General features: G+C 38.5%; 1 protein-coding gene across 13 annotated transcripts in view; it reads left to right on the top strand.

Moving 5' to 3' along the window:
* The window catches only part of MPHOSPH9 (M-phase phosphoprotein 9), a 54,565-nt gene that overhangs the window by 23,182 nt on the left and 14,098 nt on the right, over window positions 1-17,285 (top strand). For 12 of the 13 annotated variants that reach the window (XR_010933377.1, XR_010933378.1, XM_067701068.1 and 9 more), the window contains 5 exons: window positions 1,502-1,589; window positions 3,434-3,649; window positions 11,184-11,231; window positions 12,140-12,204; window positions 13,610-13,711. Coding sequence is in view for 11 of the 13 variants with exons in the window: in XM_067701068.1 (XP_067557169.1) it covers window positions 1,502-1,589; window positions 3,434-3,649; window positions 11,184-11,231; window positions 12,140-12,204; window positions 13,610-13,711 (519 nt within the window). In the remaining 2 variants the exon portion in view is untranslated. Of the gene's footprint in view, window positions 1-1,501; window positions 1,594-3,433; window positions 3,650-11,183; window positions 11,232-12,139; window positions 12,205-13,609; window positions 13,712-17,285 lie in introns of those variants that run through there. The other variant, XM_067701075.1, reaches the window with a different exon arrangement.

Raw genomic sequence — 17,285 nt, 5'->3', positions numbered from 1 at the left:
GCAGATGGGACCATTAACACTTATATTGTCACACAATTGCAACTTGGGGGATGAGATCTCTGGCATACCGGAATCAGTGAGGTAATTACAACAGAAAAATAACAACACAGCAACACTTGACTATTTAGTGATCTTTGTTTCAAGAACAGTTTCATCAGTGTTTCATTTCTGCAAGGCATTAATGCATCGTGGGTAGGAGCATGACTCTGGAGCCAGACTGCCTGGCTTAGAATCCCAGTGTGACTCTGGAGGAGCTTAACTTCTCTGTCTCTGTATTTTCATCTGTAAAATGGGAATGATGACAATCCTAACACACAGGATTGTGAGGATGAATGCAAAGTGCTTAACAAAGACTGAGTGTGTAGTCAGTGCCGAATAAATATTAGCTTTTATTCACAACACATCATTGAACACTGATTCAAAATGGTGACCAAATTCTTCCATGTATTTTCTTTTTTTTTTTTTTCTTCCATGTATTTTCTTATTTTGAGGTTCTATGGTAATTAACTTTACAAAGAAAGTCTTTAAAAGAATAACAAGTCTTATAAAGAATAACATTCATGCTGATTTGAAATAGTACAGAAGGATTTATATGGAGTCTTTCTACCCCATCTTTTGTTTTAACATCCTAGACTTAATTTTTTGCATCGCTCCAGAAATTATAATGCATATACAGATATATTTTCTTCATAGATCAAGTTATTTTATGCAGTTTTCTATATCTTGCATATTTAATTTTTATTTTTTAATGTGATAAAATAACAAAATCTACCATTTTAACTATTTTGAAGTTTACAGTTCACTGGCATTGTCCATTCACATTGCTGTGCTACTGTCACCAGTATCCATTTCTGGAACTTTTTTTCTCTTGCAAAACTGTTGTTCTATACCCATTAAACAATAACTCCCTATTACCCCCTCCCTCCAGCCCCTGGCAGCCATCGTTCTACTTTGTCGCTATTAATTCGATGCTTCTGGGTACCTTGTATAAATGGAATCACAGTGTTTGTCCTTTTGTGTCTGGTTTATTTCACTCAGCATAATGTCCTTGAGGTTCTTCCATGTTGTAGCATGTGTCAGAATTTCTTTCCTTTTTAACATTGACTAGTACTTCATTGCACACACCACACCACACCACACCACACCACACCACACCACACCACACACACACACACACACACACACTGCATTTTGTTTATATCCATTCATCCTTGGTGGACACTTAGGTTGCTTCCATCTTTTGGCTATTGTGAATTTATGCTGCTATGAACGTGAATGTACAAATACTTCTTAGGGATCTTTTCATATCATTTTTAATTTTTTCTGGATACTATAATATCAGGTTCATTGGATATATTTTACTAAAATGGCATCCTTAGTCTTGGTTAACATTGGAGAATTTGTTTTACCTAATATATTGGAGAATCAGTTAGATTTTTATAATACTTTTAAGAGAAAGGATCTTGTCTTTGATTGTTTTGTTTCAATATATGGTTTTTAGATGTGGCCAGTTAGATAGTGCTCTGAATGAAGCTACTAGTCGTGTGAGAACACTTGAAAATAAGAATAACTTGCTGGAAAGAGAAGTGGTAAGTAAGTACTCTATTTTTTGTTGTTCTAGTGGCTTAATGTTAAAAATTTAAGCTTTTTTATTAATTGAACTTTAGAGACAAATGAATAGTTTTATAAAAACATTGGTTGTATGTTGCTTGTCTTCTCCTTTAGGATGTCTTATTGTTACATTTATATTTTGAATGCTGCTGGCTTCATATGATACTATAAACTTTTACCCTCTAAAATTTTTATTTTTTATTTGGGATATAATTTGCATATCATAAAACTCATCCTTCTAGAGTGTATAATTCAGTGGTCTTTAGTATATTCACAAATTTGTGCGACTACCACCACAATTAATTTTAGAACTTTTCTCTCACTCAGAAAGAAACCCCAAACCTCTTAGCCATCTCCCCCATTACATGCTCTTCTCGGCCATGAGCAACCACTACTCTGCTTTCTGTTTCTCTGGGTTTATCTATTCTGGGTATTTGATGTCAACGGAATCAAACCGTATGTGACCTCGTGTGTCTGGCTGCTTTCACTGAGCATTAGGTTTTCAAGGTTCATCCATAGTGTAGCATGGACCAGGACTTCACTCTTCTTTATGGCCGAATAATATTCCGTAGTATGGATGCACCGCATTTTGTTTATCCATCCATCAGCTGATGGATGTTTGGGTTATTTTCACTTTTTGGCTATTATGAATGATAGTGCTACGAACATTTATATTTTCAAGATTTTATGTGGATGCATTTTCAGTTTTCTTGGGTGTATAACTAGGAATGCTTAACCTTTCCTCTTAAATAACTTTTCTTTCCCATGCATTACCAAGTTTTATTCTTCTGTGCATAATTTTACAAACAGTGTTTTGCTGCAAAATGCCAGTTATATTCTAGACATTGTTTGTTTGTCTTTGATGGGTTTTTTGTTTGTTTTTTGTTGTTTTTTGATGCTGAAACCGGGATAGTTTTGATGTTTTTTTAAGTTATCTTTGTCTCCTCCTAAACTATAAACTTCATGAAGTCAGGGACCTTTCTTGTTGATCTTTTTTTTTTTTAATTTAATTAATTAATTTATCTATTTTTGGCTGTGCTGGGTCTTTCGCTGCCCACGGGCTTTCTCTAGTTGCGGCGAGCAGGGGCTACTCTTCATTGCGGTGTGTGGGCTTCTCATCGAGGTGGAGCACGGGTTCTAGGCACGTGGGCTTCAGTAGTTGTGGCACACGGGGTCAGTAGTTGTGGCTCTAGAGCGCAGGCTCAGTAGTTGTGGCACATGGGCTTAGTTGCTCCATGGCATGTGGGATCTTCCCGGACCAGGGCTCGAACCTGTGTCCCCTACAGTGGCAGGTGATTCTTAACCACTGCTCCACCAGGGAAGTCCTCTTGTTAATCTTATATTTCTAGCACCCTAGTGCCTGCCATCTAGTGGATTTGCAATTAATGATTGTTGAATGAATATTAACATTTCCGATGTTTTGAATTTTCTCTTTTATTTTCATTGTAAGTGAGAGAATAGGGTAAGAAATGCTTTTTTCCCCTCTAAATATTAATGTGGGGCAACAAATTCCAGCTATGCTTTTGGAATCATTTCTCTAATAGCCATGGTTATTTTTTCCTCATTAAAGTCATCTACAGGTGAGTCCTGGAATCAGAATGCCTCAGACAGTGGTTTTCTGTGTATTATTCTATAGGGTAATCCTTTCTAGTCTCCATCCCAGGATATAACAGAATATCAAATTTGTTCATTTCCATTTATGTGTTTTGTTTTATTACTTTTCTTTTATATTTAATGTCCACAGATTATTAGCTGCTATTGAGACATCTATTTTTTTAATTATTATTAAAAACAGTGTATTATCCTTGTCTTTGTTTTGTAGAGTGATCTTAGAGAACGGTTCAGTGCAGCCAGCAGTGCCTCCAAAATTTTGCAGGAACGAATTGAGGAAATGAGAACAAGTAATAAAGAAAAAGACAATACCATCCTTCGACTGAAATCTAGACTTCAGAATTTAGAAGAGGCATTTGAGAATGCTTACAAACTCTCAGATGATAAAGAAGCAAGACTAAAACAAGAAAATAAAATGTTTCAAGATGTAAGTGACAAGTAACTCAGTGACGTGGTTGGCTAAAAGTAATTTCAGATATTGTAGTCTTACAAGCTATTATGGTTTTTTCCACATTTATTTTCATTTTACATAACTTTGCTGTAGCTGCAAATATACGTAGACTTTTCTGATTGAGTTAGTTGGGTCTTATCTTAAAGCAGGAAGTCAGGGCTTTCAGAGCTATGGTGTCACTCCCACGCCTTTCTGTCTCTGGCAGGGCAGCCTTTGAGCTATCTTAAATCAGCATCTGTGTGTCTGGCAGGTACAACGGACCAGATTTACAACAGGCTTGATAAAATTTTTCACTTTGATTTAATTTCACTTAAAAGTTAGATTTGTATAACATTGAAACTGGATTAGGTTTTAGGTTTTGTTTTTTTTTTAAAGTAAAATCTGAAAGTATTTCGGCTGTTGATATTTTCTTCCTGATAGCTTTAGATTTGATTCTTGCTGCTTTGTTTTTTAAAATTTATTTTCCTGAAGGTAATACATGTCAATGGTTTAAATGGTCAAATATCAAATGAGAAACAGCAATCTTCTTCACCTCTCCCTATCTTGGAGTCCTCTACCCTAGAAGCCATTATTTTCAGCTCTTTTAGCCATTCCTTCTAAAGTTTTGCTCCATGTTTCTAAGTAACAAACTTACATTGCTCTTTTTTTTTCCCCATCAGTTTCAGACATTATATATTGACTACCCTCTGTGCAAGGTCACAGTGTAGCTTTCTTATACCATTTGCTCCCCAAACAAACACTCCCCCCCTCTTTCCAATGTGATTGATGTATTAAATTGATTCTGAGAAGCTTATTCTTTTTTTTTTTTGCGGTACGCGGGCCTCTCACTGCTGTGGCCTCTCCCGTTGTGGAGCACAGGCTCCGGATGTGCAGGCTCAGCGGCCATGGCTCACGGGCCCAGCCGCTCCGCAGCATGTGGGATCTTCCCGGACCAAGGCACGAACCCGTGTCCCCTGCATCGGCAGGCGGACTCTTAACCACTGCGCCACCAGGGAAGCCCGAAGCTTATTCTTTTACATTTGAACAACTCAGAAATTGGAATGCATCTTTATAGTGTCATATTTTAATTGGCAGCACTTTTTCCTCTTAGTATTTTAGTAAATAATATTAAATAGCATTTCTAGTTAGTGGTGTCTTAGACTTTAAATATGATATACTATCATTTATAAATGAATCAGAATTCAGTGTTTCTTATGTCTATGCAAATATTTTTCAAAGCTAAGCTGCAGTGTTCAGTGACTGCATTTCCTTTCTCTTACAACTTTTATTTTTCCTAGACTTACTAATTGGCTTGTCTCTTCATCTGCTTGCTTAGTTTTTAAACATGCATAGCACTTCCTTTCCTCCCGCCTCCCCAGTATCCTTGCTTCAGTCTGAACTGATTGCCCTCAAGGTCTGATACACAGATTTCTAGGACTTGCCTTTGTCATCATCCTGGGAATTGTCTTCGCTTCTTTCCCATATTGAATCTGTCCTTTTGTGTGGATTCTGTATCTTCTTTCTTGGTTTAACTCTTATTTGCTAGAGTACATCTCCTGAGAAAAAGAAGGCATAAGAGACAAATTTTGAGGCCTTCCATATCTGAAAACTTTTATAGTTGCAGTCACACTTTACGTTTTAAAAACTACTTTATGTTTTAGAACAGTTAGAATTACAGAAAAATTGAGGAGATAGTGGAGTGTTCCCATATGCCCCCCACCATTTCCCCTGTTATTAGCATCTTGCATTAGTACCATACCTTGGCCACAATTAATGAGCCAATTTTTTTTTTTCATGTTTGTTTATTTTGGCTGCTCCGGGTCTTAGTTGCCACATGCAGACTTCTAAGTTGAGGCGTGCGGACTCTTAGCTGCGGCAGCATGCGGGATCTAGTTCCCCGACCAGGGATCTAGCCCAGGCCCCCTGCATTGGGATCGGGGAGTCTTACCCACTGGACCACCAGGGAAGTCCCAATGAGCCAATATTGATACATTATTATTAAGTAAACACCACAGTTTATTCAGATTTCCTTTTTTCCTAATGTTCTTTTTCTGCTCCAGGACTCCCTCTAGGAGACCAGATTACATGTAGTCTTCATGTCTTCCTAGGCTCCTCTTGGCTGTGACAGTTCCTCAGACTCTTCCTGTTTTTCATGATCTTGACAGTTTTGAGGAGAACTGGGCAGGTATTTTGCAGTATGTCCCTTGGGATTTGTCTAATATTTTTCTCATGATTAGACTAGGGTTATTAGGAGGAAAATCACAGAGGTAAAGTACCATTTTGGGCATATCATACATACCAGCAAGCCCTATGTTTTTTATTCCTTTGTAGTCATTTTAGTAAAGTTTCAGGAGGGAGTACATATGAACACTCCATTCCGTGTGCCATATTTGATTAGAACTTTACATGGTTCAGTTATTACTGTTTCATTCATACACATTAATAGTATAATTTTAGTGTGTGTGAGTACATGAGCTCCTGGTTTTTAAAACTTGTACTTCTTAACATCAGACCTACAGAAAGTTGCAAAAGTTGTGTGAATAATTTTCATATACCCTTCACCTAGATTCTGAAAGTTAGCATTTTATAATATGTGCTTTATCATTCGGTCCACGTATAGTTTAAAGATTTTTCAAAAAAAAAAAATAATTTTTTTTCCAAACTTTTTTAGAGTAAGTTAGAGATATAATGCATCTTTATCTCTAAATACTTCAAGGTCTATTTCTTAAAAACAAGGGCAGTCTTTTATATAACCATAGCAAAATTAGGAAATTAACATTAATATAGTAATTTATACATGCCATTCAATTTTTTGCAAATTATACCACAAGTATTCCTTATAACAAAAGAAACTTTTTTTCCCTTGTTCGAGATCCGATCCAGGACTACATGTTGCATTGAGTTGTCACATCTCTTTTATCTCCTTTAACCTAGAGCAGATCCTCAGTTTTTCTGTCTTTTATAACCTTAAAACTCTTTGAAGATCATAGACTATTTTATAGAACTACTCCTTCTAACATGGTAGCCTCTAGGCACATGTGACTATTTAACTTTACACTGATTACAATTAAGTAAAATAAACAGTTCAGTTCCCCAGTTGCACTGGCCACATTTCAAGTGCTCAGCGGTCACACGTAGGTAGTGGCTGCGGTGTTGGGCAGCGCGGGGGGACTGCATCCGTCATCGCAGAGAGTCCGCTGGCCAGCACATTGTGGAATGGCCCTTAGTTTGGGTGTGTGTTTCTTCACAGTTAGATTGGGTTGTCGTGATGCACAGGAGCCCCTCTTAGCACTTCCTGTTAGGAGGCACGTGTGAACTATGTGGGTGTCAACTCCAGCCACTTGGTGAAGGTGGGGTTTGCCAGGGGTCTCCACTGTAAAGTTATATCCTGCCCCTCCCCCACTGCAGTTAACATGTAACTTATGAGAGGGTAATTTAAGGCTCTGCAAATCACCTTTTTCTCATCAAACTTGTTACCCACTAGCTGTAGCATGTCCTGATGTGTCTTGCCTGAAACCACTAATTACTGTGGCGGCTGCCAAATGGTGTTTTTTCTATTTCTATGATTCCCTCTCCATTTTACTGCAGGGAGTAGTCCTCCTTTCTTCTTTATTTCTGCTTATCAGCGTGGACTCATGGATTCTGATTTTATTCAGTGAGGTAGTCTTTTTTACTCTGTTTATTATTTTGATGCTTTGTCTTAGCTTTGGCCTGAGGGGTACGTGTGAAGCTGGCTTCTGTGACCTTTTGACAGTTTCCCGTCATTCTAGACTTCCTGCCACAGCCAGCCCATCTTGTACTTTTCTAGCCCCGGCCCTAAGTCAGTCATTTTTCCCCGGAGCCCTGGTTCCTTTAAGTGGAAGGTGGTATTTAGAAACTTAAGATCTAGGTATGTTCATTGCTTCTGGGATGTCATTGTTTTTAATTAAAAACCCATCATTGTTTGAGTAGCAGTGAAGCACAAAGGGTAGGTAGAATGTTGTTTTCAGCTGAAATTGCATGAATATTTCCAGGGATAACACTGACTTTTTCCACGTTTATCATGTCACATATTTTAAGCACACAGAAAGGTATAGAGTAATGCATTAAATCCCCATATACTGGCCATCCGTAGATACTGTTGAAAGACACTCTTCTATTCCTCTCTCTCCCACCCTAGAGGTGCCTGCTATGCTAAATGTGCTCTTGGTTATCCCCACTCTGTTCTTTTTACTTCTACTATAAATGCACGTTGTTTTAAATAATATATAGTAATGTTTCGTATGTTTGTAAACCATATATGAATTGTATTGCACTGTATCCTTCTACCACCTGTTTTTCTTTCAACATTGTTTCTAAGATTTGCCGTGTTGATACATGTAGTTTTTATTCTTTTTTATTTAAACATTTGTATGTGAAATATTTCTGGTATATACAAAGGTATAAAGAATAATATAACAAATACATGTAGACCGACCCACCACCCACCTTAAGAATTAAAATACTGTAGATGCCGTGGAGGCCCTCCACGTACCTTTTCTGATCACCTCTGCCTTCTTAGAAGTAATTGGTCTGAATGGTGTGAATGTCATTCCCATGTCTGTCTTTGTATCATCATGTTTGTATGTTTGCTTAGTCAGTGTTGTTTGTTTGCCATATCTTAAAACCATAAATGCTATCATACTGTATTTACTGTTCTGAAACTTTTTTTCCTTTGTAAGACTTATCCAAGCTGATACATACAGCACTAATTCACTTGTTTTCATCCCTGTGTCATATTCCATTGTGTGAATATTCCACAATTTATTTATCCATTTTCCTGCTTCCAGTTTCTTTTTGTTGCTGTTATGAGCAGCACTGCCATGACCATTCCTATATACACATCCTGTGCCAACGTGTGCAAGTACCTCTAGGGTATTGTTGCAGTTACCAGAGCTGCAAAACAAATGACCCCCAAACTGGACATACTCTGCTCATGGGCTCGGTGGTCTAGGAACTTGGACTGGGCTTAACAGCGACAGCTTATCTTGGCCCAGCATTATCGGGGCCTTAGCTGGAAACTCAGAAGCTGGGGCCTTTGATGATGGCTGTCAACTAAGCCTGCAGTTCTTTCCATGTTTCCTTCCATGTGGCCTCATTTGGGCTTCTTTGCAGCATAATGGCTGAGTACTAAGTACAGGCGTCCTGAAAGAGCTTCCTGACAGCCACAGTGCCTTTCATGACTAGCCTTCTGCAAGCTTTCTAGCATCTTCTTTTTATCCCTGGTATTCTGATAGTCCATAACAGTGTTTGGAGCATAGGTTCTTCCAATCTGGAAATTAATGTCTTTTAGTTCTACAAATGCTGATGTTATTTCTCTATTAATTTCCTGCCTCTCTCTCTTCTCTTTCTCTGGAACTTTTATGAGTAGATGTTGTATTGCATGGGTTGATTCTCTAAGACTTATTTATGTTTTGGTGTTCATCATGGCCTCTTTGTCCTTTATCTTCCAGTCTTAGTATTAATTATGTCTTTTCTCATTGTTACTTTCTAAGAGCTCTTTATTCTCTGATTGCTAGTTTTTCAAAGCTTTCTGTTCTTGTTTTGTGACTATAACATTGTTATTTCTCTGAGGATATTAATAATAGCTTTCTTTTTTTTTTAAAGATTTATTTATTATTTATTTTTGGCTGCGTTGGGTCTTAGTTGCGGCACACAGGATCTCCGTTGAAGCATGTGGGATCATTTGTTGTGGTGCATGGGCTTCTCTCTAGTTGTGGCGTGCGGGTTTTCTCTTCTCTAGTTGTGGCGCGTTGGGTTCCAGAGCACGTGGGCTCTGTAGTTTGAGGCATGTGGGCTCTAGTTGAGGCACGTGAGCTCAGTAGTTGTGGCACGTGGGCTTAGTTGCCCCGTGGCATGTGGGACCTTAGTTCCCTGACCAGGGATCGAACCCACATCCCCTGCATTGTAAGGCGGATTCTTTACCACTGGACCACCAAGGAGGTCCCAATAATAGCTTTCTTTTGATACTTTCCTTTAGTTTTGGTTCATTATTTCTTCTAAGTTAACCTTTCATTTTGATTTGAAGTCTGTTTCATATAGAATTTTTTTGTTCAAATGTTGGTTCTTTGGTAGGTTCACAGTTAAGAGGGAGGCAGTAAAAAGCTATTTGGAGACTCTGTGTGCACAGATGGGACTTACTTCCTGGTACCTTCACTTACAAGCAGTTGTAAGTGATGCACCAGGCGTTTGGTTAGGGAACCTCCAGGTGTAAATATGTCTTTTTTTCTGGGGTTGTTCAGTTTTCCCAAAGAAAAGTCTTCCGGTTTCTTGTCTGGAACCTATCAGCCAGGCTCTGGTGGCAGTGAGGGAGGGGGGAGAGTCAAGTGGGTTTTTTTTCTTTTGAAGACTTTTCCTTAGTCATTCTCTCTTTATCTCTTTGCCTCCCCCTCACACCCTGCTATCATACTTGTGTTTCCAAAGTTGCATTTTTCTCTCACAGTCATGTCTTCTATGCCCTATTGCCTGGCTGAACAGTCCACTGCTGTATGGGTTGAGAAAAGGCCCTGGGCTCTAACCCAGGACTTTGAACCAGTTTCCTGTGGTCAGCCCTGTGCTTCAACCCTGCCCCCCACTGAACCTGGGGTTCAAGTTGTGAGCCTCTCAGGGTTATGAAGAGATCAACCTACTTGCCATTAGCATCCTTTATTCAGACTCTGGAAGTTGTAGCCTTGTTGCATCTTCATTGAAATCTCTCGCTCGTTGCTGTTACCTCCTTTGTTTTCTCTTTAATTGCTTCATTGTTAATTTAGTGGGATCTCTGGATAAAAAGAAAATCCTGTGATGAATCTCTCTTCTTTCACCAGAAGTCTCACTTATGTATTTTTAAATAAATTACCTAATTATATTAGACTTTGGGGATTGTACCTTTACTCTGTGGAACTAACTTAACAAAAGGTAGTGTGCAACAGTTCCAAAGAGAACAATGCAAATACATTTTAATCTTTTCAAATACTGCTTACTTAAAGGGCATTGACTGAAATAAATGGTTTTACTTTCTATTTTGAAATAAATTCAAATTTACAGAGAACTTGCAAGAACTGTCATACTCCTATATCCTAGGATCACCAGTTAACATTTTGCCATATTTGCTTTATCATATCACATATATATATATTTTTTCACACACATACACATATATATATATATATATATTTTTTTTTTTTTTTTCTTGAACCATTTGAGAGTAAGTTGTAGATGTTGAGCCCCTGTACTTATATACTTCTGGTATGTGTTTCCTAAGAAATACATCCATAGTCACAGAAAAATTATCCAAATAAATCTAATACTGATGCAGTCCATATCCAGATTGTTCCTTTATGTCACCTTTTTCCCCAGTCCAGGATCTATTCACTTATCTCTTTAGTTGCCTTTAATCTGAAACAATGTGTTAACCTTTTTCTTTCATGACACTGGCAGCTTTGAAGAGTAAGGGCAGTTATTTTACAGACTGTCCCTCTGTTGATATTATAATATTTAATTTTGTGGTGCAATTCTTTGTTTTTCCTTGTAGCTTTTAGGAGAGTATGAGTCCCTTGGAAAAGAACACGAAAGAGTAAAGGTAACAGTTGATCATTCATGTTCTGAACTTCCTGTCGGGGCAAAAGCATTAGTTTGGAAGTCGAGAGATCTGACCCTTTCTCCCTTTCTCTTCCCCTCCTCTGTCCCCATCTGGCTATTTGAACTAGACCGCTCACTTATCCTCTCGTGTCAGTTTCCTTATTTTCAAATATCTGCCCATTTAACTCACAAATTTGTTAATTTAACAAATATTTATTGAATGGCTATTGCATTTGAGATGAGATGAAATTTTTAGAAGAGGATAAAATACCATACAAATGCAAATAATTATTTAATACTATTTAAATATAAGGTTTTGTTTTTCAAAACATTAGCTTTTTGTGGGGTTAATTATGTTTAAATTCTTAATTAAAACTTTGTTTGGGATCTACGTATTTGAATTCATTGAAACCCCACAATAAGTAAGTGGGGTCCAAGTAGTTCTGTTGCATAAAATGCAGGGTTGTGATTATTCAAGGTTAGTGAAAAGGCCTGCATAGCTAGGTAGCCAAGATGTCTGGGGTTTCAGGGGCCAATTGTTATATCTGAAATCTCATCATTGCAGGTATTCGCTTTGCCATTTACTGAGGTTTTAGTCAAGTTTGTGTTTAAAATATGTCCATTTTAACACTGTTTCTAATCAAGCAAAGCATAATAGGCTTTGCTTATTAAACAGGGGGCCGACACACAGCTATTTGTATAAACCAGTATTTTGCTCTTCATTTTTTCCCTTGAATCATGTATATTGGCTCTGTGGCTGATGCCATACTTGCTGAGTATCTGCATAATTTTCTTTGTAGCTCTCTGGTGTAGTCTTAGATTAGTTTTTTATATTATGCATTTTAAAATAAAAGGAATACATCTGAATATCTATCTTCAGTTATCTGAATTTTTCCTTTATTTTCATAGGATACATTAAATAAAACTGAGAACAAATTGCTTGATGCACACACTCAGATTTCTGATTTGAAAAGGTAAAACATATTGTCTTACTAATAAGCAAATACCGCTAACTGTTCTTTCAGGCCTTAAATATGTGTCTATATTAAAAGTGATGAAAAAAGCTTTTCTTGGGGATTTTTAAGCACTTTGAGATTAGATTTTAATCCTCATCTTCCCTTCACCTGGAAATACATTTGATTTTAGCCAAAGAGTTTTAAATGATTACAATATATTGGTGGCTGTGCCTGAAAGGTGTGCAGGTCCCCAAACATTATGTATTTACTTAGCATAGGTAAAACCTAAGTGATATTAAATCGTTGAAAAGAATTTTAAGAAGTAGTCTAATTCACTGAATTATCTTTGTGCTCCAAAAAGAAAATAGCATTCACACCAATTTTGTGGTTATCTACTTTCTTAAAGACCTGGTTTGAGGACTGTATTCATGATCTGATTTGCTTACTTAGGGAAGGAACAGTCATTAAGTTGTCCCTATGGCAAATGATTAGATATTTCTAATTGGCTTTAGTGTATATTTTTGTAGTTTTATTTGGAGAAAAGTGTTGTCCCTGACTTAGAGATTTTATTGCACTCTTAAGGACTTCTCATAGGGAAGAACAGGAACAGTCTAGCTTTCTTGTCTGCTCAAGTCTTTTCTGTGAAGCATTCAATTCTAGGGATCGTTTGTTATCCGTTTGGTATAAGCATTAGCTCTGTTAGAGCTTTCTCCCTCAAACCTTCCTTGCGACAGAGTAGGTAAGAATTTAAGTTTAAAAGATGAGATGGAGACGTATTCAAAGTTTTAAAAGACAGAAAGAATGCCAAGATATCCACAAAACAATTAACTGGTCACAGTGCTTATTTTCTCTTGGTAAGCTTGAAGATAAGCTTTTATTCTGAACACAGCACAAATCAGATGAGCTGCCTATAGGTTGAGAGTTGTTCAGAACAGGAAGTTCTTTTTAATAGCTCTGCTTCGGATGGTAAGCCTGCTTCCTCTTTTGTGAGAGCCTTACCCGTGTATATGTCATATGAATACATACCTATTAGAATTAAGCATGTTAGAATTGCAATTTATTTGATTGCTGAATTTATTTTATTTTTATTTAATTTATACTGTGTTTTTATCTGTAGTAAAATTTCTAAATTTTTTTTTTTACTTTCTGTATTAAGTGTATGTGTTGTTCCCTTTTCCTTCAGTTGTAGCGTATGAAATGCTCCTTTGTAGAGTTTCTTCTATTTGCCTTCCTATTTATTCTCCCTGATTTTTTTCAGCTTTTTAAAGTGTAATGTGGCTTTTTACTATGAAGAAGGTTTATGCATGTGCAGCTCTTTTGTCACCCCTTTCCTAGAAGTATCTGTTAAATAAGTAATTTGTAGTTGAGCTGTATTTTAAGTTTGTTGAAATGTACTTAATTTATCTTATTGCTTTTGAATTAGAACAATTTCAAAACTTGAAGCTCAGGTCAAGCAAGTAGAGCATGAAAATATGTTAAGTCTTCGTCATAATTCTAAAACTCCTATGAGACCCTCACGTGCCAAGTAAGTTACTTCGTTTAATCTCTCTGTAAAGCTAGTAATAGGCGTACCCTGTAATTGAATTGAGACACTCATCTGTCTAAATCGTGAGGAAGACACAGTTAAATGTCATCACAGAACCTGATGCGTGAAAACATCTAACTGTTAGATATTGAGAAAGCTCATGTGCAGAGGCATTTGCCGAAAGGTAATGTAGAGTCAGATTGGGAGTGACGAGAACTGGGATGCTTTATTTGTTTTTGACTCTGCCCAGCCGTGTGACCTTAGGCAGATCACTTCATTTTTTGGAGCTCAGTTTTATCATCTGTAAAAACAAGGACATTGGGTTAGAACATCTCAAAAGGTCTTTTAGCCCTAAACTTCCAGAAATTTTATTCCCGTGTTAATGGAAAGAATTATGAAGGTGGATCTGCATTAGGTTGTGTGGATTTTTCTTTCTAGTTTTTCCAAATTAGCTTTGTTATAATCTAAGAGCATTATCTTGATGATTCATTTACACAGTAAGTTTTTTTCATATTAGAATTGTTTTTATTGTGATTTTGATGTAAATAAAGAGTATTAAATGAGTAGGTCATAACTTCCTAATATTGATGTTTTATCAGAAAAAGATTAACTTGCAAATGTCAACCTAAGTTGTAATTGTCAAATGAGAAACATTTCTGGATCTTTACTAATTAATATTAGTAGGACATAATGAATTATTGAAAGGTAAGATAATGTAAATAACTGAAATTGGACATTTGAGATTGAACAAAAAGGAGGGCTAAAGTTGGAGTCAGGGAGGGGCCTTTCTGTGGAGGGACGCGTTAGTGGAGAGGGAAGACATGCAGAGTCGTTCAGGTGGGAGGTGTGGAGGGAGGGGTGTTCCAGGCAGAGACAGGGCTCTTGCTGAGTCCTGAGGCAGAAAAGTGCTTAGTCTCATGTTTGAAGAACCCAGAGGAGGCTCATGTGGCCTGACTGTTCCCAGCAAGGGACAAAGGAGCCCCAGATAAAATCACAGACCCATCATACATCGCTTTCTCAGCCAGGGTCAAGGGTTTGGATTTTACTGTAAGTCCATTGGGACACCTTTGACGGGTTTTTGTTTTGTTTTGTTTTGTTTTTTTGTGGCACGCGGGCCTCTCACTGATGTGGCCTCTCCCGTCGCGGAGCACAGGCTCCGGACGCGCAGGCTCAGCGGCCATGGCTCACGGGCCCAGCCACTCCGCGGCATGTGGGATCTTCCCAAACCGGGGCACGAACCCGTGTCCCCTGCATCGGCAGGAGGACTCTCAAACACTGCGCCACCAGGAAGCCCGGGTTTTATATAGTAAAATTGTGTCCCCTGATTTCTATTTTTTTAATGCACCTGCCACGAGGAGGGGAAAAGAGTAGAAGCAGAGAGACTAATTAGGCTATTGCAGGGCTAGGAGAGAGATGGTGCTAGCTGGGTGGTGGCCATAGAAATGGACAGACGAGAAGGATTTGAGAAGATTCTGGATGAATTGGATGGCAAGGTAAGAAAGGGAGGCGGCAGGTGAGTCCTTTGTTTCTGTCTTGAACAGCTAAAGGTGTGGCATTGAAGCAGGGAGGAGATGGGAAGAGCAGACCATGGGGTAAAGATCAGAATTCACGTCTTGAAGATCTTCGTTTGAGATTCATGTAAATTCCAAGTGGAAATCAAGCAGGTGATGATAAATTTCCGTTTGGAGTGCAGAAATGAGGCTGGAGTTATAAATATTGGAGTCGTCTTTCTAGATAGGGCTTAAAGCTATTGGATGGATGCGTCTGTTTAGTGAGAAGCAAGCCCAGGACAAAGCTCTGAAGAACCCCAGTGTTTTGGTGTTGGGTAGAGAAGGAGCTGGCAAAGGAACCTGAGAAAGACTGAAGCAGCTGTTAAGAGAGCCAGTGAGATGAGGAATGGGGGTCTGTTGGATTTGAAAGCTGGAGGTTCCTGATGACCTGGAGAGCAGTTGGCACGGAGTGACCGAAGCGGAAGGCAGTGGTGAATGTATTGAAGAGTGAATGGACACAACCTAGATGTCTAACAGCCTGAATGTCAGTATATTGTGATACATTTATGCATAATACTGCTCAACATGACAGTGCACAGACTAGATTGGTGGTTGGCAAACTACAGCTCCCCAGCCAAATCTAGCCTACTGCCTGTGTTGTGTTTTTTTTTTTTTTGCTCTGGGCTGCACGGCTTGCAGGATCCTAGTTCCCTGACCAGGGGTTGAACCTGGGCCCACGGCAGTGAAATCGCGGAGTCCTAACCACTGGACTGCCAGGGAATTCCCATACCACCTGTTTTTGTAAGGCCTGTGAGCAAAGAATGGTTTTTGTTTTTAAATGTTTGGGAAAAAAAATCAAAGAATAATATTTCATGACACCTGAAAACTATATGAAATTCAGCTTTCAGTGTCCAGAAATAAAGTTTTATTGGAACATACCTAAGCTTATTCATTTGTGTATTGTCTATAGGTGCTTTGTGCTGCAGTGACAAAGTTGAGTAGTTGTGACAGAGACTATCTGGCCCATAATACCTAAAATATTTATCGTCTGGCTCTTTACTCACAGTTGCCAACCCCATAACTAGCCTGTCAACATGGTTTACTCTTAAGAACATAATATTGAACGCAACAAAAAACTAGTTGCAGAAGAAATTGGGTACTAGGTATATCGACTTTAGCATGTACATCAGCTCTGCAGATCTTACGGGTCATACAGGTGGAGTAAAGGTGTAAAAGCACTCATGGGGATGCTGAGCACAAATTAGCATGAACGGTTGCTTTTGGGAAGAATGAGGTTGGAAAGGTACACAGGGGACTTCAGTTGTATCTGTATTGTTCCGCTCCGTAGGATTCTAAAGGATATACGGCAGAGAATCAAGATTTTATAAAGCGGGTTGGTTGGTGCCTGAGTATCATCTGGATGTCTTCATGCTTGAACTATTTTACATTTAAAAAAAATTTTTATTTATTTATTTTTAGCTGCGTTGGGTCTTCGTTGCTACACGCAGGCTTTCTCTAGTCGTGGCGAGCAGGGGCTACGCTTCGTTGTGGTGTGCGAGCTTCTCATTGCAGTGGCTTCTCGTTGCGGAGCATGAGCTCTAGGCGAGAGACCTCTAGAGTGCAGGCTCAGTAGTTGTGGCGCACGGGCTTAGTTGCTCTGTGGCATGTGGGATCTTCCCGGATCAGGGCTTGAACCCGTGTTCCCTGCATTGGCAGGCGGATTCTTAACCACTGCGCCACCAGGGAAGTCCTACATTTTTTAAGTGAACAGGAACCAATAAAGGGTTAGTATCCAGAATATAAAGGACTACAAATCAAAAAAAAAAGAGAACATCCTCAATAAAAAAGTGATAAAAAATATGAACAAGCTGTTCACAGAAAAAGAAACCTAAATGGCTAATGAAAATGAAAAGATGCTCATTTCTAATAATCAGAAAGTTGCAAATGAAAACAGTAATGGGATACCACTCACACCATCAGACAGGCCAGTCATTGTAAAATTTCACAAAGATATGAAGAAACAGGAACTCTCAAACTACTGGTTTGACTGAAAATTGGTACAGCGCATCTGGAGGGTGATTTGT

Source organism: Pseudorca crassidens, chromosome 12 (genome assembly GCF_039906515.1).
Source record: "Pseudorca crassidens isolate mPseCra1 chromosome 12, mPseCra1.hap1, whole genome shotgun sequence".
NCBI classification, from domain to species: domain Eukaryota; kingdom Metazoa; phylum Chordata; class Mammalia; order Artiodactyla; family Delphinidae; genus Pseudorca; species Pseudorca crassidens.
This window is presented reverse-complemented; position numbering and strand designations above follow the sequence as displayed.